Here is a 23,741-nt window from a genome sequence, read left to right on the forward strand (position 1 = left end):
TGCGTGCGTGCGTGCGTGCGTGAGTGAGTGAGTGAGTGAGTGAGTGAGTGAGTGAGTTTGGGTTTTAAGGTTACACCACGGCGTGTCAGCTTGATGTGAGAGAAAAGCTGGAATTGCAGGTCTCAGACGTCTACCACTTTGGTAAACACACGAGCACGGGTATGGTGCTGAAACATAATCAAGGTGAATCTGGGATTTGAACCCGCGATTATATTCTTCAAAGGGACGCAACTCTGCACAGTGGCTTACGAAGCCTAAGACGACAAGGCCACCAGTGACCCTGTAAAATACCCTGGAATGTAAGCTATAAGATAGAATACACATTTGAAATGGGGGTATATGTCGACAGCCTGTGAATAGTCACGTCGGGGCTAAACATGAAGGCAGTTGGGATAGACCCCATCAGGTAACCATGTCACAGTGAGTGAGTGCGTGAATTTTGTTTAACGCTGCTTTTAGCAATATTCCAGCAATATCATGGCGGGGGACACCAGAAATGGGCTTCACACATTGTATACCCATGTGGGGTATCGAACCCGGGCTTTCGTGGTGACAGCGAACGCTTCAACCACTAGGCTACCCAACCATGGCACAATCAGCAATGTCACGCGTTTTATATTGTTTGTTTGTTTGTTGTTTACGCCGTACTCAGCAATAGTCCAGCTATATGACGACGGTCTAATAATAATCGAGTCTGGACCAGACAATCCAGTGAATGACATCATGAGCAAGTCAGCGAGCCTGACCACCCGATCCCGTTAGTCGCCTCTTAAGACAAGCATGGTCGCCTTTAACTCACTGACTGAGCTTCTTCTGAAGTAGGGGAAGCAACTGACACGATAGTAAGAACACCAATACTACTACTACTACTACTACTACTACTACTACTACTACTACTAAATACTTAATACCAGGGAATGCTCGAAGCGTGGACACCCTTGTCATGTATGTGAGATATACAACCAGGGAGAGAGTGGACACCCTTGTCATGTATGAGATATACAACCAGGGAGAGAGTGGACACCCTTGTCATGTATGTGAGATATACAACCAGGGAGAGAGTGGACACCCTTGTCATGTAGGTGAGATATACAACCAGGGAGAGAGTGGACATCCTTGTCATGTAGGTGAGATATACAACCAGGGAGAGAGTGGACACCCTTGTCATGTAGGTGAGATATACAACCAAGGAGAGAGTGGGCACCCTTGTCATGTATGAGATATACAACCAGGGAGAGAGTGGACACCCTTGTCATGTATGTGAGATATACAACCAGGTAGAGAGTGGACACCCTTGTCATGTAGGTGAGATATACAACCAGGGAGAGTGTGGACACCCCTGTCATGTAGGTGAGATATAAAACGAGGGAGAGAGTGGACACCCTTGTCATGTATGTGAGATATCCAACCAGGGAGAGAGTGGACACCCTTGTCATGTATGTGAGATATACAACCAGGGAGACAGTGGACACCCTTGTCATGTATGAGATATACAACCAGGGAGAGAGTGGACACCCTTGTCATGTAGGTGAGATATACAACCAGGGAGAGAGTGGACACCCTTGTCATGTATGTGAGCTATACAACCAGGGAGAGAGTGGACACCCTTGTCATGTATGTGAGATATCCAACCAGGGAGAGAGTGGACACCCTTGTCTTGTCATGTAGGTGAGATATACAACCAGGGAGAGAGCGGACACACTTGTCATGTAGGTGAGATATACAACCAGGGAGAGAGTGGACACCCTTGTCTTGTATGTGAGATATACAACCAAGGAGAGTGGACACCCTTGTCATGTATGAGATATACAACCAGGGAGAGAGTGGACGCCCTTGTCATGAATGTGAGATATACAACCAGGGAGAGAGTGGACACCCTTGTCATGTATGAGATATACAACCAGGGAGAGAGTGGACACCCTTGTCATGTATGTGAGATATACAACCAGGGAGAGAGTGGACACCCCTGTCATTTATGTGAGATATACAACCAGGGAGAGAGTGGACACCCTTGTCTTGTCATGTAGGTGAGATATACAACCAGGGAGAGAGTGGACACCCTTGTCTTGTCATGTAGGTGAGATATACAACCAGGGAGAGAGTGGACACCCTTGTCTTGTCATGTAGGTGAGATATGCAACCAGGGAAAGAGTGGACACCCTTGTCTTGTCATGTAGGTGAGATATACAACCAGGGAGAGAGTGGACACCCTCATCATGTATGTAAGATATACAACCAGGGAGAGAGTGGACACCCTTGTCATGTAGGTGAGATATACAACCAGGGAGAGAGTGGACACCCTTGTCATGTATGTGAGATATCAAACCAGGGAGAGAGAGGACACACTTGTCATGTATGTGAGATATACAACCAGGGAGAGAGTGGACACCCTTGTCTTGTCATGTAGGTGAGATATACAACCAGGGAGAGAGTGGACACCCTTGTCTTGTCATGTAGGTGAGATATACAACCAGGGAGAGAGTGGACACCCTTGTCTTGTCATGTAGGTGAGATATACAACCAGGGAGAGTGGACACCCTTGTCTTGTCATGTAGTTGAGATATACAACCAGGGAGAGAGTGGACACCCTTGTCTTGTCATGTAGGTGAGATATACAACCAGGGAGAGAGTGGACACCCTTGTCTTGTCATGTATGTGAGATATACAACCAGGGAGAGAGTGGACCCCCTTGTCTTGTCATGTAGGTGAGATATACAACCAGGGAGAGAGTGGACACCCTTGTCTTGTCATGTAGGTGAGATATACAACCAGGGAGAGAGTGGACACCCTTGTCTTGTATGAGATATACAACCAGGGAGAGAGTGGACACCCTTGTCATGTATGTGAGATATACAACCAGGGAGAGAGTGGACACCCTTGTCATGTAGGTGAGATATACAACCAGGGAGAGAGTGGACACCCTTGTCATGTATGTGAGATATACAAACAGGGAGAGAGTGGACACCCTTGTCATGTATGTGAGATATACAAACAGGGAGAGAGTGGACACCCTTGTCTTGTCATGTGAGATATACAAACAGGGAGAGAGTGGACACCTTGTCTTGTCATGTAGGTGAGATATACAACCAGGGAGAGAGTGGACACCCTTGTCTTGTCATGTAGGTGAGATATACAACCAGGGAGAGTGGACACCCTTGTCTTGTCATGTAGGTGAGATATACAACCAGGGAGAGAGTGGACACCCTTGTCTTGTCATGTAGGTGAGATATACAACCAGGGAGAGAGTGGACACCCTTGTCTTGTCATGTAGTTGAGATATACAACCAGGGAGAGAGTGAACACCCTTGTCTTGTCATGTAGGTGAGATATACAACCAGGGAGAGAGTGGACACCCTTGTCTTGTCATGTAGGTGAGATATACAACCAGGGAGAGAGTGGACACCCTTGTCTTGTCATGTAGGTGAGATATACAACCAGGGAGAGAGTGGACACCCTTGTCTTGTCATGTAGGTGAGATATACAACCAGGGAGAGAGTGGACACCCTTGTCATGTAGGTGAGATATACAACCAGGGAGAGAGTGGACACCCCTGTCATGTAGGTGAGATATAAAACGAGGGAGAGAGTGGACACCCTTGTCATGTATGTGAGATATCCAACCAGGGAGAGAGTGGACACCCTTGTCATGTATGTGAGATATACAACCAGGGAGACAGTGGACACCCTTGTCATGTATGAGATATACAACCAGGGAGAGAGTGGACACCCTTGTCATGTAGGTGAGATATACAACCAGGGAGAGAGTGGACACCCTTGTCATGTATGTGAGCTATACAACCAGGGAGAGAGTGGACACCCTTGTCATGTATGTGAGATATCCAACCAGGGAGAGAGTGGACACCCTTGTCTTGTCATGTAGGTGAGATATACAACCAGGGAGAGAGCGGACACACTTGTCATGTAGGTGAGATATACAACCAGGGAGAGAGTGGACACCCTTGTCATGTATGTGAGATATACAACCAAGGAGAGTGGACACCCTTGTCATGTATGAGATATACAACCAGGGAGAGAGTGGACGCCCTTGTCATGAATGTGAGATATACAACCAGGGAGAGAGTGGACACCCTTGTCATGTAGGTGAGATATACAACCAGGGAGAGAGTGGACACCCTTGTCATGTATGTGAGATATACAACCAGGGAGAGAGTGGACACCCCTGTCATTTATGTGAGATATACAACCAGGGAGAGAGTGGACACCCTTGTCTTGTCATGTAGGTGAGATATACAACCAGGGAGAGAGTGGACACCCTTGTCTTGTCATGTAGGTGAGATATACAACCAGGGAGAGAGTGGACACCCTTGTCTTGTCATGTAGGTGAGATATACAACCAGGGAGAGAGTGGACACCCTTGTCATGTAGGTGAGATATACAACCAGGGAGAGAGTGGACACCCCTGTCATGTAGGTGAGATATAAAACGAGGGAGAGAGTGGACACCCTTGTCATGTATGTGAGATATCCAACCAGGGAGAGAGTGGACACCCTTGTCATGTATGTGAGATATACAACCAGGGAGACAGTGGACACCCTTGTCATGTATGAGATATACAACCAGGGAGAGAGTGGACACCCTTGTCATGTAGGTGAGATATACAACCAGGGAGAGAGTGGACACCCTTGTCATGTATGTGAGCTATACAACCAGGGAGAGAGTGGACACCCTTGTCATGTATGTGAGATATCCAACCAGGGAGAGAGTGGACACCCTTGTCTTGTCATGTAGGTGAGATATACAACCAGGGAGAGAGCGGACACACTTGTCATGTAGGTGAGATATACAACCAGGGAGAGAGTGGACACCCTTGTCATGTATGTGAGATATACAACCAAGGAGAGTGGACACCCTTGTCATGTATGAGATATACAACCAGGGAGAGAGTGGACGCCCTTGTCATGAATGTGAGATATACAACCAGGGAGAGAGTGGACACCCTTGTCATGTAGGTGAGATATACAACCAGGGAGAGAGTGGACACCCTTGTCATGTATGTGAGATATACAACCAGGGAGAGAGTGGACACCCCTGTCATTTATGTGAGATATACAACCAGGGAGAGAGTGGACACCCTTGTCTTGTCATGTAGGTGAGATATACAACCAGGGAGAGAGTGGACACCCTTGTCTTGTCATGTAGGTGAGATATGCAACCAGGGAAAGAGTGGACACCCTTGTCTTGTCATGTAGGTGAGATATACAACCAGGGAGAGAGTGGACACCCTCATCATGTATGTAAGATATACAACCAGGGAGAGAGTGGACACCCTTGTCATGTATGTGAGATATTCAACCAGGGAGAGAGTGGACACCCTTGTCATGTAGGTGAGATATACAACCAGGGAGAGAGTGGACACCCTTGTCATGTATGTGAGATATCAAACCAGGGAGAGAGAGGACACACTTGTCATGTATGTGAGATATACAACCAGGGAGAGAGTGGACACCCTTGTCTTGTCATGTAGGTGAGATATACAACCAGGGAGAGAGTGGACACCCTTGTCTTGTCATGTAGGTGAGATATACAACCAGGGAGAGAGTGGACACCCTTGTCTTGTCATGTAGGTGAGATATACAACCAGGGAGAGTGGACACCCTTGTCTTGTCATGTAGGTGAGATATACAACCAGGGAGAGAGTGGACACCCTTGTCTTGTCATGTAGGTGAGATATACAACCAGGGAGAGAGTGGACACCCTTGTCTTGTCATGTATGTGAGATATACAACCAGGGAGAGAGTGGACCCCCTTGTCTTGTCATGTAGGTGAGATATACAACCAGGGAGAGAGTGGACACCCTTGTCTTGTCATGTAGGTGAGATATACAACCAGGGAGAGAGTGGACACCCTTGTCTTGTCATGTAGGTGAGATATACAACCAGGGAGAGAGTGGACACCCTTGTCATGTATGTGAGATATACAACCAGGGAGAGAGTGGACACCCTTGTCATGTATGTGAGATATACAAACAGGGAGAGAGTGGACACCCTTGTCTTGTCATGTGAGATATACAAACAGGGAGAGAGTGGACACCTTGTCTTGTCATGTAGGTGAGATATACAACCAGGGAGAGAGTGGACACCCTTGTCTTGTCATGTAGGTGAGATATACAACCAGGGAGAGTGGACACCCTTGTCTTGTCATGTAGGTGAGATATACAACCAGGGAGAGAGTGGACACCCTTGTCTTGTCATGTAGGTGAGATATACAACCAGGGAGAGAGTGGACACCCTTGTCTTGTCATGTAGTTGAGATATACAACCAGGGAGAGAGTGAACACCCTTGTCTTGTCATGTAGGTGAGATATACAACCAGGGAGAGAGTGGACACCCTTGTCTTGTCATGTAGGTGAGATATACAACCAGGGAGACAGTGGACACCCTTGTCTTGTCATGTAGGTGAGATATACAACCAGGGAGAGAGTGGACACCCTTGTCTTGTCATGTAGGTGAGATATACAACCAGGGAGAGAGTGGACACCCTTGTCATGTATGTGAGATATACAACCAGGGAGAGAGTGGACACCCTTGTCATGTATGTGAGATATACAAACAGGGAGAGAGTGGACACCCTTGTCTTGTCATGTGAGATATACAAACAGGGAGAGAGTGGACACCTTGTCTTGTCATGTAGGTGAGATATACAACCAGGGAGAGAGTGGACACCCTTGTCTTGTCATGTAGGTGAGATATACAACCAGGGAGAGTGGACACCCTTGTCTTGTCATGTAGGTGAGATATACAACCAGGGAGAGAGTGGACACCCTTGTCTTGTCATGTAGGTGAGATATACAACCAGGGAGAGAGTGGACACCCTTGTCTTGTCATGTAGGTGAGATATACAACCAGGGAGAGAGTGGACACCCTTGTCTTGTCATGTAGGTGAGATATACAACCAGGGAGAGAGTGGACACCCTTGTCTTGTCATGTGGGTGAGATATACAACCAGGGAGAGAGTGGACACCCTTGTTTTGTCATGTAGGTGAGATATACAACCAGGGAGAGAGTGGACACCCTTGTCTTGTCATGTAGGTGAGATATACAACCAGGGAGAGAGTGGACACCCTTGTCTTGTCATGTAGGTGAGATATACAACCAGGGAGAGAGTGGACACCCTTGTCTTGTCATGTAGGTGAGATATACAACCAGGGAAAGAGTGGACACCCTTGTCTTGTCATGTAGGTGAGATATACAACCAGGGAGAGAGTGGAAACCCTTGTCACGTCCACATACATGACATGACAAGGGTGTCCACTCTCTCCCTGGTTGTATATCTCACATACATGACAAGGGTGTCCACTCTCTTCCGTGTTGTATATCTCACATACATAAGGCCTTTTTTATTAAATACATTTACAAAATGAACATGTTTCATTGTGAAATGAGTTTATTGACCGACTGTATGAATCAAATGTTGACTCTCCTTGACATGGGCTTATATCCTAACAATATTGAAACATTTATCTAAATCAAATTCATAATACACCGGAATAATATATATCACAAACAGGTGTTTCCTTCAAGTATGAACAAGGCACCACATGCCTTGCCTTGACAGTCATCTACAGGTCAGTATAAGAGTCAAGTGGTTTTCTGTGTATTGTTCAACAGGACAGCAAACTGGTAATATTGTGTTCCTTGCACTATTGCTCAACTGACTCTGCAAGCTTCCACAGGTAAAATAACAATGAAACATCACAAACTACGAACAAGCTTAGACAAACAAAACAATTTGGAATGAAATAATTACATTAAAGATAAAACCAGAAGCCATCCATATCCCCACCATCTGGAAACACACTATCATTGTGCGGGATCATATCAAGCTCTTTTCCAGCACGTGACACCTTCGCTACACTCTTGGTAACATCGCAGCCACCATTACAAGAATCTTGAAGTTTGCCCTCTAACCCCAAATGTGGAAATGTTTATACTTTTGTTTATGCCTGTGGGAATGCAATTAAAGTGAATTTTGAGGTTTATGACTTTCACTGGTGGCAGCTATAGTATAGAGAGTTCCACGAACAGGCTCTCGCTGTGAGGAGTTTGGGATCATATGTAACAAGGGTCATAACTCTGTAAAGTATTCATTCTCAATATAGGTTTCCAAATGTGATAACATTGATCATGTACTGATGTGTGTCATCTGTTGTACTTTCTGAAAAGGATAACATATCAAACAGGGGCCATAAATATTATGGCCAGGGAAATATTATTATTTGATGATGGTTTTCAAACATGATCCACATATTTATCCCTTGATGATGTTTGCAAGATGTCATCACTGTATCCACAGCAGACCAAGAAAACATGTCTCATTATGTTCCAAAACATAAGACAAAGGCCATAAGTCTGTAAACAGTACTGTTTAGAGGACAGTTTTCAAACCCGTTCTCCATATTTATCCCTGAACAAAATGTGCAAATTGTATCTTATATCCATAGTGTTTGGGGAGAACATGTTTGGAGGTACAGGGCATCTTGTACATAGCCACAGAATATTTCCACTAAACCGCCTAAAGCTGTGATGATTCAGATCTCAACCGGAATCAGGACCTTAGTACCAGTCAACATACATTGTCTGTGGTGCAACATGGATATTGCAGTGGGTCCAGTCAAAGTCAGAGACAAAGGCAGCAGTTGAACAGACGAGATTTTGCCACATTTAGGGCACTACTTTCTTTACTTTCCGCGTTTGTTCCATGGCAACAGCATAGGTATACACTCGAGAGTCGATCACCACACCATCACTGGCCAACTCTGAAACAAGGAAAAGTAAACAGCTGTTGAACGATTGCTGTAAGCAATATTCCATCAATGTCATCATGGCAGACACCAGAAATGGGCTTCACACATTGTACCCAGGTGGGCAATCGAACCCAGGTCTTTGGCGTGGTGACACAAGGCTTACCGACCACCCTGACAGATATGGAAACTTCATCTACAAAGACGCATGTTCTGTGGATCTGTGCTAACAAGGTCATGTGTTGTGGGAGGTCAACAAAGGGAAGCAACTCTGAAAAGTGTGTTGGGCAACTCCACCCCCATGTCAACAGTAGCGTCCAATGTATCCCCTCCCCATTCTCGATTTATCTTGGAATTTAAATGAATTTTCATGACAGGACAATTGGGAGGAAAAGACAAAATTTGGAGTTTTGTAAAGTTCTCTTAAATTCAGAGGTAATTTAATAGCATTCAATGCAATGTTCTCAGCCACCGCCTGCATCACAAAGTTCTCCGCATGTTTCATTTTTATTTCCATTTTAAAAAAGAACTAAAAATACTTAAATATTCTAACAGTAGTCCAGGAATACATTTATGTAGGGAGGCCCTTTCCCAAGTTCACTGTACAAAACTTTTTATTTGGTTACACAACTGTTTATTTGGTTACATACTAGTTTGAACAACCAAATAAAAAGAAAAGAAAAAAGACACCGCCTGCCCGCACTTTATTTTCAAAAAACATTGCCTGAGAACCAATTCTTTATTTATTAAGTCTAAAAAGTATTTTTTTCATATGATATAATTTTAGTCATAATAATCGCCGATATTGGAAAATCTGGAATTCCATTTTTTGCTGACATTTGCTGAGGCAGGTGAGAAGTCAAACATGCATCTTGTACAGATATCTGCACAGTGCTATGTTACCAGTAGTGCTGATCAAAACAAGAAATCATGTACCATTTAACTTAGTAAGCAGATCCTCCATTGGGACAACAAGGACATCTATGAATTCTGAAACATTCAAGGAAGGGATAAAGTAAGTATTACTTATGGGAAGTTTGGATTTTTGTATTATGTCTTGAAATGATAATTTCCTGTATCAAACAGGCTCTGTGTGAAGGCTCTCATCTTCCCGAGACAAGGGAGTTAACTGACTATAAAAGCCCAGTTTCCACCCTTGACGAACTAGGCTGGAATTCCGGAGTTACATTTTGGCTGGACTAACGAGACTATGCATAGTCCAACCAAAATCGCATAAGGAACTAGACATATGGGATAACAGCATGGATTTCAAGGTGTAGATTTCGGTGGACTGAATGATTTGCAAAACGTGTACTGCCAAGTGGGCGTTGACATTTTGCAAATATTTGCATGTTTTTTTAATCAAGGTGCTCATGTGATTTGATGCCCTTCGAGAGGTAAGGTCCACTTTATTATAATATAGATCTTGATCATTGATCAGATTGTCTTGACTTGGCACTGCCATTTTGTTTGAAGCAATGGCAAGTGATATGAGAGTAGGAATCTGATTGGTCAACAAGGAGGGACATAGAGGGAACAGAACTCGACATAGCCACTGGTGGCGCTATGATCTAGCCTGGAAATACCAGTCTAGTTCTGAAAGGCTGGAAACTGGACTTTTATAGTTGGTTAATGCATTTGCCTCGGGAAGATAGAAAGCTCTGTACAAAGGTCATACAACATGTACAAGGGTAAACAACATTAAGTACTAACAGTTGTTTCTCAGCAACAAACATCCTCACAGCATGTGCCATAAACTGAATATTGGTACATGTATAAGACACATATTATAATGACTTGTAGGGCATAGCACATACCTTCCTCATACGATACATGCAAACTTGTCTGAGCAATGGGCAAAAACAACATTTTCAATATGACTGCTGTGGTGTCACACTATGACATAGGCTCACTTTACTTTTAGTCAGGTGAGCTACAACCGAAATCAGTTTCGGCAACTTTAAGCAAACTCAGATCGTCCCCGTTTGTTGTTGGAAGGTTAAAAACAAATGTTTCAGTTGAATCAAACTCAAAAGTATTCCCACTGCCACATATTGGTGGAAACGAAAGCTGCTTACCTGACTCCTCTGATGATGTGAAGTACATGAAACACAAACAGACAACATCACAGCTGTATCCATGGAAACAGCTTACATGAGGACAAATCAGCAGTAACTCATAGGCAACAACATGATAAGCCATAAATGGTTTTACTTGCAGGAGTGAGTGAGTGAGTGGGTTGGGTTTCATATCACTTTCTACAGTATTCCATATATCACATCAATTATTTGCATGTAATCCATGAGGAAGAATGTGTATGTAAAATAAACATGATCTTTTGATTAGGCAACAAAACATTATCATCAAAACTTTCAAAGATAAGAGGAGGGAGGCATTTTTTTTCTATCTTTGTAAACTTTTCAAGTACATGAAATATTGAATGTTATTATTCCTATGTTGACGTTTCTGTTTCCAACACGACATGCTTTTGGAATAATAATTCCATCATGTAATAAAACAAGGCAACATGGAGTGACTTTCTTTGTCTGTAGGGACTAGGGCACAAAACATGAAATGAGGCAGGGTGTTTGGGAGTGAGGTCGGCGGGGGTGAAAATTTGTTAAGTTACTTCAGAAATTTGATATACATGAATGACTGAAGACCTTGCTGGCTGAAGCCTCATCGACACTGGTATCAACTTTCCACCTGTATCAACTCCCCAACCCCTCAAAAAACAACAAAGTTCTACGGCCATTTTTTTAAATTTCTGCAACAAATTTATGTATAATTCTGAACACAATTATGCAATTTTTTAAGCTTAGATTTTGTGAATTTCCTAGTTTTGCACCTGTTTGACGTGTGGCAGGCATTTTTATAATGAACATATCACTTATAGAAGTGAATCTGAGCTCACTAGTCTAAACATACAGACAAACATTTTGGTAAGCAATAATTCAAAACTTCAAAATAAAATATCTGTTTACACATTTAAAACAAACCTTCGACTCATGTTAAAATTCTGCCCTGCATTTGACGGAATTCTGTGGCAGATAAATGCAACATACTGCACGAGATCTGCGACCACAGAAGCGCGGAATACAGCAAGGATTGGTTCATGGAACATGCATATTAAAGGTGAAACAATACATTGAAACACTGAACTACCCTGATACGTGGCCTTCGTTACGATACATGACACACATTGCCATGTTTCACAATACATGACAACAGAAAAGACATAATTTTAACTCACTTTACGAAGTATTAACCCCCATCTTACTATACAAACTGTGTGCTGCTGTTAAACTTGACATGGCATTTGTGCTCCTATTCTAGAATCCAGCGTATCAAGATTTGTACAGTATTTTGACCGGAGTATCGAGATATGTATCACATGATTGCCTCTCGTATTGCACCCCTTCTGCACATGTTGTATGGTCAAAAATAACCAAGGGCTCACGGGTGGCCCAGTCGTCTAGGGCACCACAGTTCGCTGTGCTGAATAGTTTCCCTTCAGCATGCCAGAATCCTATGATTATGGGATCAGATCCCCATTCACCATGATTATGTTTCTAGGTTTGTCAGCATCGTACCCATGCTCGTGGGTTTCACCGAAGTGGTAAACATTTAAGACCTACATCACTTCGAAATTTACTCCCAAATTAAGCTGACATGCCATGAAATAACTGGAATACTGTTCAAAGCGGCGTTTCACCAAACTCACTCACTCACAAAGAACTAGGTTTCAGTGTACAATCCAAGTGAAGGGCATGAGCTCAGTAGGTTTACCTGGATGTGGTTTTGGAGATGTATTGATATCCTCGTCACCATCGATCTGAAGAAACAAAACAAGTGACATTGTGAAAAACTCTGGATAGCATGGTTTGTTATGCGGTTCAAATGCAAGCCCTGAAGACTCAAGAACACAAGAACACCCGCAAATCTGAACATGCTAACAACATATAACATGTATCTCTTATCTGAAATGTGGTTCCAATCTATGAGCATCTTCTTAAGATTGGGTTGGTTGGGTTGTTGTTTAACGCCGCACTCAGCAATATTCCAGCTATATGACAGCAGTCTGTAAATAATCAAGTCTGGACCTGACAATCCAGTGACTAATATCATGAGCATCGATCCACGCAATTGGGATACGATGACATGCATCAACCAAGTCAGCGAGCCTGACCACCCGATCCCGTTAGTCGCCTGCTACGGCAAGCATGGGTGCGCTGAATACCTATTCTACCCCGGATCTACATGGATCCTGAAGATTGGGAGACATGTTACAGTCATTGTATGTAATGATGCCCACTTGAGTTGTGTACATCTAATTGTCTTCATGACAAATACACAGAAACAAGCATAACTTTGAAACCTACAATTTTCACAGGCATGGTTCATTCAGACTTTCAGTCATTAAATTTGATAATTTTGTGGTACATGTATTAGTCACAATGACACCAGGAGATAACTGGTCCAAAAGCCATAAGATAAGTGACTGCGACTTCTCAGTTATTTTGCAAAATATAACATACCATACTATTGATCACTGTATATATTACTACTGAAAATACATATAAATGAAACATAACAAGCTAAAACCACAGACCTTGACTAATAATAATAAGATCTAGAGCTATATTGACAGAAATGAGAGAAAAACTATTAACATATTTCTTGAAGCTAGAAGCTAGAAATGTCTTTAATAATGCATATATATGTATTGAAACCAGTACAGGAAATATAATAACAGCGCATCATGAAATCCAGGAGTAAGTAAGATCTTTCCATCAAAAACTCTATGCTAAACATAGAGTTTCAAATGTCGACCTAAACGACCTATTAGACAATTTCAATGTTCTTAACCTTTCTGACGAGGCGGCTACAAAATTAGAAGGGTAATTAATTCATGATGAAGTGCTCTCAGATGAAAAACAATAGTTCTGGCCCTAATGGTTTTACAGCTGAATTTATTAAATTCTTTTGGCTAGCTGACTTGGTTGATGCATGTCATTGTATCCTAGTTGCATAGACTGATGCTCATGATGACAATCAATGGATTGTTTGGTCCAGACTCCATCATATAGCTGGAATATTGCTGAGTGCAGCATTAAACAAATAAACCACACTAAAATTAACCACACTAAGTTGAATTCGGAACCGAACGTGCAGCGTGAGGTTTCAAATGATTAATTTATCACAGTTAAATCTGCAGGTAACCTAGCTCTACATTGAAAACACAGTATGTGTATCTACATTCTTCCATGGTTAAACAAAACGCAAACTCTTTGGTGTTAGCAAATATATTGAGTGAAGTGGCATGGCTTGAGTCCAGTGTTTTGAGAGTTACGGATTCACGACAATGGCCTTTAGTCAAAATATGGCGCTGTATATGTTCAAGCAATGTTTACACCGTAATACGTCACTGAAACGCATGACAGGCATTGAAAGCATATAAACACGGCAACATGGAAAGCTAACATGAAGTCTGCACCCCTAAAGAAAACTAAGCAAGCGTTGCAAACCTTTCGTTCTACATCGCATGTCACCATTATGACGTCACATTGGTATATAGAAAAGCGCCATATTCCAAGCTCTTTGTTGTCCCCAAAACTTAAAATATATTCTCTTTGTTGACTTCAATCATGTTTTCTGTAGGAAATGTTTTGCCACACATTCTTTGAATATTGTAGTAACCGCAACTTTGCATTTTGTAGCCTATAATTGTAGGTATAATTATTTAAATACGCCTAATGACAATGAATGAAAAAGTACTATTCTATGACTATTAGCTTGATGTGGCTGTCAAACCAGCTGTTTCAATCAGAGGGGATTTAATAAATAGCCTCTGATTGACCAATCAAAATCGATTAATATCCAAATTCGTGGTAGAATTCATAATATTTCAGAATATGCACACATTCCTTCTGAGGTGAGGTGAAATGGGGTTTAACGTCGCGTCCAAGATTATTGCACTTATATAGCGACGTGCATGCACGTGTATGTGTGTGTGTGTGGCTGCTTGTACCAGCTCGGACTGATGCCGATTTATAGTGCTAGCACACTGAGATACCATGCCACAGTTTAACATGAATACCCCACTCAGACACAGTATACTGACTCCGAGCCGACCAGTCCTTGTTTTAGCCTCTTTATGCCGAGCGCCAGACAGGGTAACAACAAGTACCATCTTTTAACGTCTTTTGGTATGACGCGGTCGGGGATCGAACCCCGGACCTTCCGCTCTCCGGGCGGACGCTCTACCATTAGACCACAGAGGCGGTCATTCCTTCTGACTATGCACACATTCCTTCTGACGATGCACCCAATCCTTCTGACTATGCACACGTTCCTTCTGACTATGCACACGTTCCTTCTGATATGATGTAAACACAAAGCTACAGGCAACTTCATGTGCGCATGATCAGATGTTTTTTATTTGTATCTAAACAGTTTTTGCCAGTGCTGAGGTACACAATTCCCATTTGGATGTTTTGTACCCAACTCACGAGACCTACAGCGGGTACCCGGGTAATAAATATGTACCCATCCCAGCCCTTACCTATGCACACTTTAAAACTTGCACATGACTTTAAAAGTTCAGTTTCCACCCTAGCCGTTCTAGGCTGGAATTATGGAGTTATACATATAACTCCAGATATCTTTTTGAGCAATTGAGTTTTTACTCTAGGGTTTCTTTTTTAATTGGGTTATTTCATTTTTCATTGGGTTCTAATATATTTTCACTCATCTATTCATCACTCTATTGGGTTTTTCCCAAAATGACTGAGCATATTGAGATCTTAAAAAAATAATGAAATAATGTTTTAGATGTATATAACGGTCTAAGTAAAGGCTGGACTTGGAAAGTAAATTAGCTCGTAATTGTGATTCGGATATTAGCTCGGATATTGTTGTACATGTGCTGAAAAAAATGTATTGGGTATTTACGTGTGCTGTTTTCAAACAAATGCGTTTTCCATTTAATGTATGCGTTTCTGTACGCAAGGTCATTGAAAGTAATTGGGTTTTGAATAGTTTGACAAATACGCAGCTTATCTGTAACTCTGGTTATATTTTGGCTGGACTAGCGAGTCTATGCATAGTCCAATCAAAATCCCTTAATGATATTGACTTCCAGTTTTTCAAAACTTTTCATCTTTCTTAATCAAGGTGCTCAAGTGATTTGATGCACTTCGTGAGGTAAGGCCTGTCTTATTACAATAAAGATCTTTATTATCGATAAGATATCGTCTTGAATGGGTGTCACCATTTTGTCTGAAGCAAATGCAAGAGATATGAGAGGTGGAATCTGATTGGTCAGTTTTTGTTTGATTGTTTGTTGTTTAACGCTGCACTCAGCAATCATGGCAATAGTCCAGCTATATGACGATGGTCTGTAAATAATCGAGTCTGGACCAGACAATCGATTGACATCATGAGCATCGATCCATGCAATTAGGATACGATGACATGCATAAACCAAGTCAGCGAGCCTGACCACCCGATCCCGTTAGCCGCCTCGTATGACAAGCATAGGCGCATTTTATTGCAAGCATGGGTTGCTGAAGACCAATTCTACCCCAGATCAACACAACTTGTAAAAGCCACTGGTGGCACTACGATCAATCCTAGAAATTCCAGCCTAGTTCAGCAAGGGTGGAAACTGAATTTTTTAAGTCAGTTAACTCCCTTGCCTCTGGAAGATGCCAGGTCACAGGTTGTAACCAGATCCTCATGAACTCCGATAACAGACATGTTGTTAATCCTGCACCTGTGTGTTCATATGCGTTAGTCGCTACCACCGCACTCAGAAATATCCCAGCTATATGACGGCGGCCTGTAACTAATCAAGGCTGGCCCAGACAACCAGTGATTGATATAATGAGCAACGCCCCACACCATTGGCGAACATAGACACACCATCAACGAAGTAAGCGATCCTAACAATCCATTTGGTCACCTCTTATGACCAGCACAGGTTGCTGGAGGCCTATTCTAGCCAGGACTCCCCAAGGGTCTCATTCCCCTGAACCTCCGTTGGCTGACCTGCCAGTGACAAAACTCACCTCTACTGTGACCACTCTGACTGATGTGTTGCCGATGCCCGGGTCCAGGCAGGTCACTAAATAACACAGTGAAACATCATAGATCAGGCACTGTGTATTCTGTATACAAGTAATTATCCATCATGCTGTCGAGTGTAAATGAACAATTAACATGATTAATAGTAACATGCCCGTCAGAGATACTGGAGACAGATACCTAAGCAGAAGTCAATAGCATTTTATTTCTTTTGATAGTATTGTGTTTGAATTTTGTCACAGGTGTGACACAAATATGGAACTGTAAGACACTAGAAACAAAGGCGTTGTTTGACAGACAAGAGCTTCCTTCCTCTGACGTACCTGGAGAGATGTGCTTCACCTTCCCTGCATACCCTGTCTCCTCTCGGAGTTCCCTCACCGCAGTCTCCTCAGGCGTCTCCCCTTTGTCCACCAACCCTGCAACATGGTAATAGAACATCACAACAAACCCTGCAACATGGTGGTAGAACATCACAACCAACCCTGCAACATGGTGGTAGAACATCACAACCAATTGTAAACATATGTGAAGAACATCACAACCAACCCTGCAACATGGTGGTAGAACATCACAACCAACCCTGCAACATGGTGGTAGAACATCACAACCAACCCTGCAACATGGTGGTAGAACATCACAACAAACCCTGCAACATGGTGGTAGAACATCACAACCAACCCTGCAACATGGTGGTAGAACATCACAACAAACCCTGCAACATGGTGGTAGAACATCACAACCAATTGTAAACATATGTGAAGAACATCACAACCAACCCTGCAACATGGTGGTAGAACATCACAACCAACCCTGCAACATGGTGGTAGAACATCACAACCAATTGTAAACATATGTGAAGAACATCACAACCAACCCTGCAACATGGTGGTAGAACATCACAACCAACCCTGCAACATGGTGGTAGAACATCACAACCAACCCTGCAACATGGTGGTAGAACATCACAACCAATTGTAAACATACGTGAACAACATCACAACCAACCCTGCAACATGGTGGTAGAACATCACAACCAATTGTAAACATATGTGAAGAACATCACAACCAACCCTGCAACATGGTGGTAGAACATCACAGCCAATTGTAAACATATGTGAAGAACATCACAACCAACCCTGCAACATGGTGGTAGAACATCACAACCAACCCTGCAACATGGTGGTAGAACATCACAACCAACCCTGCAACATGGTGGTAGAACATCACAGCCAATTGTAAACATATGTGAAGAACATCACAACCAACCCTGCAACATGGTGGTAGAACATCACAACCAACCCTGCAACATGGTGGTAGAACATCACAGCCAATTGTAAACATATGTGAAGAACATCACAACCAACCCTGCAACATGGTGGTAGAACATCACAGCCAATTGTAAACATATGTGAAGAACATCACAACCAACCCTGTAACATAGGCAGGAACATCACAACCAACCCTGTAACAAAGGGTGGAACATGAGACCAACCCTAAAACTTAGGGTTAGAACAACACAACTCACCTACCTACATATCCTCGTGTATAAGCCTTCATCACAGGTCGGTACTGCTTCACCATGACAACCGTCCAACTCACCTGCTGGGAGCTCTGGTGTATAAGCCTTCATCACAGGTCGATACTGCTTCACCATGACAACCGTCCAACTCACCTGCTGGGAACTCCAGTGTATAAGCCTTCATCGGAAGTCGGTACTGCTTCACCATGACAACCGTCCAACTCACCTGCTGGGAGCTCTAGTGTATAAGCCTTCATCGGAGGTTGGTACTGCTTCACCATGACAACTGTCCAACTCACCTGCTTGGAACTCTGGTGTATAAGCCTTCATCGGAGGTCGGTACTGCTTCACCATGACAACCCTCCAACTCACCTGCTGGGAACTCTAGTGTATAAGCCTTCATCGGAGGTCGGTACTGCTTCACCATGACAACCGTCCAACTCACCTGCTGGGAGCTCTAGTGTATAAGCCTTCATCGGAGGTCGGTACTGCTTCACCATGACAACCCTCCAACTCACCTGCTGGGAACTCTAGTGTATAAGCCTTCATCGGAGGTCGGTACTGCTTCACCATGACAACCCCTTCAACTCAGCTGCTGGGAGCTCTAGTGTATAAGCCTTCATCGGAGGTCGGTACTGCTTCACCATGACAACCCCTTCAACTCAGCTGCTGGGAACTCTAGTGTATAAGCCTTCATCGGAGGTCGGTACTGCTTCACCATGACAACCCCTTCAACTCAGCTGCTGGGAGTTCTAGTGTATAAGCCTTCATCGGCGGTCGGTCCTGCTTCACCATGACAACCCTCCAACTCACCTGCTGGGAACTCTAGTGTATAAGCCTTCATCGGCGGTCGGTACTGCTTCACCATGACAACCGTCCAACTCACCTGCTGGGAACTCTAGTGTATAAGCCTTCATTAGAGGTTGGTACTGCTTCACCATGACAACCGTCCAACTCACCTGCTGGGAACTCTAGTGTATAAGCCTTCATCGGCGGTCGGTATTGCTTCACCATGATAACACAGTCATACTTCAGGGTTCTCTTCAAGATTGGGATGACATAAACAGCTGAAACCAAAACCACAGAATCAGACAGGCCGTCACAGGCATTAGACCACCATCATTCCTTAACCCTGCAGCATACTTACAGACTAGCACTCACGCCTGGAGAACACTGCCATATACAATCACGTAACCAAGGGAATACTTCCACTGCAATACTATTGGACCACAGTCTGTGAGACTAGAAGGCAGTACCTTGATTACTTACTGAGAACTGGATACAAATCTTCATTAGATTTGAGGTTGCAGATCATCAAAATCCTTCAACTTGTTATGACTACCAACTGACCAAAGCCATGTCCTCCTTTCAGAGAGATTCCAATCAAAAACAATGTCTGCTAATTTTCTGAACACAAAGGCTGCCATTTCTTAAAAACTCTAAATTGCCTTAAATGAAGCTTGATATTTGATTGGTTAGAATGTCATGCAACATTCCACTGACAATAGTTTGGCTGCTTATTATAAGATGTGATTAATGTGAGCAGGGCAAAAAACTATAAGGCAAATGGAAAAACGTATCTGGACTGATTCCATCTTGTTTTATCCAGTTAACTGAAGCCCTAAATCTACAGTTCTGCATGAATCTCACCATCTGCTTCATCTGCGGAGCCCGTTGTTCTGGACACTGCCTCCCATATTCTTACAGAAGCAAACAAACAAAAACATAACATCATTTAATTTACTTGTAATCTAATTAACATACATTTCTTTTAAGATAATCAAACAATGTTTTGAAACCTTCAAACATTTCAAAAGTAACATAATTTCTGACAGAAAGGACTAAGCATGAACTGTCTGCATAATGATATGTGTAACACATCTAGAATATGGAAATAACTATTCCTTCCAGATTTTCACTCGTCACTTTACCCGATCTAATTGCTGGTCTCTTACGACCAGCCTAGATTGGGGTCCACTTTAATGACATCTTTTCAGTATTTGCATCAACTTTCAATGTTTATGCATACAGGATGCAATAGTTTACGTCCAGCAAACCCTGAACAAGTCCACCTCTTGTCTCACACATGCCATCTTGCTGGCTGCTGTGGCCCTACTAGTCAAGGGGCCAGTTAACCCCCAGTACAGCAGGGGTGCAATCTGGCACCAGCCCACCACTGTCCACTAGGGGGAGCTCTTCTCCTGTTCAAGGCTTCCTGAGTCTATTTAGAATTTCAGGCTTTATTGGGGCTCTCCCAGTTGGGAAAGGGAAGTTACAGGTTGCATGTCTGAATAGCTTATTCTCAACAATTCCACCCAGAAGTACATGCATCTTCCCGAGGTAAGGCAGTTAACTGACTGTAAAAGTCCAGTTTCCACACTTTCCCAACCAGCCTTGCCTCGGGAAGATGAAGTACATGCTACTGAGGCTTACTGTCAGTGTTACCTTTGCTGACCATGGGGATCTTTATAGGTGATCTTGTTCAGTGACAACCATTTTCCCCGGGCAACTTCCTGCAACAAGACTCCATAGATAAGTGAGTGAGCGAGTTTGATTTTACGCCACTTTTAGCAATATTAGAGTAATATCACGGCGGGGGACACCAGAAATGGGCTTCACACATTGTACCCTTGTCGGGAATCGAACCCAGGTCTTCGGTGTGACAAGCGAATGCTTTAACCACTAGGCTACCCGACGACACCACACCCCTAGATAAGTACTGACGTACTATATCTGCAAACTTGATGATATTGGGACTAAAACAGGACATCCCTAGAACCACCTAAAATAGATCCTTTGAAGGAAGAACCTTGTAAAACTCATTTAAATTGATGTCACTGAGACACCTATCCCATTGTGAGTGAGGAGTTGGTTTTAACACTCCTTCAACAGTATTACAGTTATATCAAAGTGTATCACCTTGATATGGGAGGAGAGCATGAATTGATGCAGGTTCATGACGGTTACCACTTTGGTGAATCCCACGAGCGAAGGTATGGTGCTGACATATCTTGAAACATAATTGGGGCAACCTGGGATTCGACCACATGATCCTGGCATACCCAAGGGACTGAACTGTCAGCAACTTGCAGTGCCTCAGATGACTGTGCCATCCATGTCCCCTAACTGTCCCTTTGTGGGACACTTTTGTGGTTGGTTTGTTTGTTTGTTGTTTTACGCCACACTCAGCAATATCCTAGCTATATGACAGCGGTCTGTAAATAGTCGAGTCTGGACCAGACAATACAGTGATTGATATCATGAGCATCACTTTTGTGGAGTTTGTCATATTCACAATTCTGACCATCTCCCCGAGGCGAGGGGGCTAACTGACAACAAAAGCCCAGTTTCCACCCTTGCCAAACGAGTTTTGGCCCTTCTATGTCCCTCCTAATGACAAATCAGATTCCACCTCTCATAATCCTATAATTTGCATTTGCTTAAAACAAGTTGGCAGCTCCCAGTCAAGACAATCTGATCAATAATCGGGGTCACGGGTGGCCCAGTCGTCTAAGGCGCCGCGATTCACTGTGCAGAGTTGCGTCCCTTGGGCACGCCAGAAACCTATGATTGTGGGTTCGAATCCCGGTTTGCCCCAATAATGTTTCTAGGTTTGTCAGCACCATACCCATGCTCGTGGTTTTCATCGAAGTGGTAAACATCTGAGACCTGCATCACTTCGGCTTTCCTCCCACATCAAACTGACACGCCGTGATATAACTAGAATACTGTTAAAAGCGGCGTTAAACCCAACTCACTCACTCACTCACTGATCAATAATCAAGATCTAAGTTGTCATAAAACAGGTCTTACCTGGCAAAGTGCATAAAATATTTTGAGCACCTTGATTAAAAACATGAAAACATTTGGAAAATATCTGCCGATGCCAAATAGACATTACAAATGCTTTGCAAATCCTGCAGTCGACGGAAATCTGCACACTGAAATCCTTTGTGTTTACAAACAGGACGTCTAGTTTGTTGCACGATTTTGATTGGACTATGCTCGTTAGTAAGTCAAAATGTAACTCCAGAATTCCAGCATAGTCGGCAACGGTGGAAACTACCTCGGGAAGATGAATGATGACAATCGCTGGAGCTAGGCAACAGTAGTTGTACTGCTTTAAACAGTAGTCTTTCACTTACCATAACAGTTTCATAGGTAGCAAGTTTCATGTCGGTTTCTGAGTGATTGTTTTCAGCAGGTGAATAAAATGTTAAATAAAAATATGGTAGGTGTTAGTAGCTTCTTTGCAGGACACATTGTTAAAAGTAAATAATTTGGTAAGTATATCCAAGCTGATGACAAGAGAGTCATTCGGTAAGTGGCGGATGATGGCTGGAGTTGAATAGGCCTAGCATATTAAATTTTGTGATAGGATTTGCTGGTTCCTCTGTAACTACTTATATAAATAAATAATCCGGTAAGTATATACAAGCCGACACTAGTGTGAGTGATAGGTATGAATTACAGTAATAATTAATTTGTAGTGATAGGAGTTACAGGTCACTTTGTAACTACTATTACAGAAATGTATGATCAGGTAAGGAGAACAAACTGAGAAGGGTGGGAGAGTAGAGTGGATATTTTGCCACGTCATATTCAATATGTGTATGAAACAAATCATTAATCACTTCTATTTCTCTACTGTATTTGTTTTCTGTACGAGTTCGCCGTAAATTCTGTCTCCGAGTTGTGTGTGGCTAGGAATCCTTGGCTATACGAATTGGTCAGGTTACGAATATTCCCCTCCAGCTGTTGTATAGCTAGGCATGTAAAGAAGACGATGCGTCTACTGAATCGATTGTTAGGTAATATTTATACATGCACATCTTGTGTAAAGTACTCAGCATACCTCCTGGTTAATAAACTCGCTCTGATTCTGTGGTTTCGAGGCGGCCCCGGTGCTGCCGTTCTGATCCATCATGTGGACTTTAACTTTCTCACGGCTCAACTTCCAGTTCTGCCAACTTGACTCGTTTCTGCACAAGCACGCAAACCACTGACAACAGTAAACTGAACGTGTTTGTAATTCTCTGAAACACCTGCTGTGTATTAAGCAACGTAAAATACCGGAGGGAATGTATGCATTAAAGTTTTGTGATCATAGTTATCAACCACGTTTTCAGCCAAACATAGGGTCACGTGGGTAACCTCTGACCTCCGGATGTAAAATGTTTCAGCAGCTCGGCCGATTTCGTTAATATCCGCCAGTCTTCGTAATACCAGACTGATTACGAAAACATTCGTCACCACTTGCATGCAATTGAAGCCTATAGTTGTCAAGTCTACAGTTTCTTAAAATGAAGAAAGTCTCTGGGCTCCTTTTTATTATATTTTATAGATCTAATCATAATTCAACATTTCAGAG

At 43.0% G+C, this 23,741-nt stretch overlaps 1 protein-coding gene across 3 annotated transcripts; it reads right to left on the reverse strand.

Annotated features, from left to right (window-relative positions):
• Positions 1-7,385: 7,385 nt before the first annotated feature.
• LOC124136284 (ADP-sugar pyrophosphatase-like) lies at positions 7,386-23,529 on the reverse strand. Of its 3 annotated transcripts, XM_046502163.2 has the most exons (10): positions 23,226-23,529; positions 20,816-20,883; positions 20,021-20,070; positions 19,330-19,437; positions 17,172-17,267; positions 16,833-16,888; positions 12,550-12,595; positions 10,839-10,847; positions 9,697-9,750; positions 7,386-8,775 (listed from the first exon to the last, which is right to left on the reverse strand). In XM_046502163.2, exons 1-10 carry the CDS (start codon positions 23,295-23,297, stop codon positions 8,681-8,683), a joined length of 654 nt encoding a protein of 217 aa, XP_046358119.1. In that variant the 5' UTR covers positions 23,298-23,529; the 3' UTR covers positions 7,386-8,680. The 3 variants fall into 3 exon arrangements, with proteins under 3 accessions (XP_046358119.1, XP_046358120.2, XP_046358121.2); XM_046502164.2 differs by lacking the exon at positions 10,839-10,847; XM_046502165.2 differs by lacking the exon at positions 9,697-9,750.
• Positions 23,530-23,741: the final 212 nt, after the last annotated feature.

This window comes from Haliotis rufescens, unplaced genomic scaffold (genome assembly GCF_023055435.1).
Source record: "Haliotis rufescens isolate VD_foot unplaced genomic scaffold, xgHalRufe1.0.p SCAF_22, whole genome shotgun sequence".
Lineage (NCBI taxonomy): Eukaryota > Metazoa > Mollusca > Gastropoda > Lepetellida > Haliotidae > Haliotis > Haliotis rufescens.

Excerpts from the sequence above, each read along its gene's own strand:
- LOC124136284 (XM_046502163.2), bottom strand. The coding sequence starts at position 23,297 with ATGATGGATCAGAACGGCAGCACCGGGGCCGCCTCGAAACCACAGAAT. Across the intron at positions 20,884-23,225 it reads GCGAGTTTATTAACCAGGAG|GAAGTTGCCCGGGGAAAATG; the intron begins GTATGCTGAGTA and ends GTCTTGTTGCAG. Across the intron at positions 17,268-19,329 it reads TACACTAGAGTTCCCAGCAG|GGTTGGTGGACAAAGGGGAG; the intron begins GTGAGTTGGACG and ends ACCATGTTGCAG.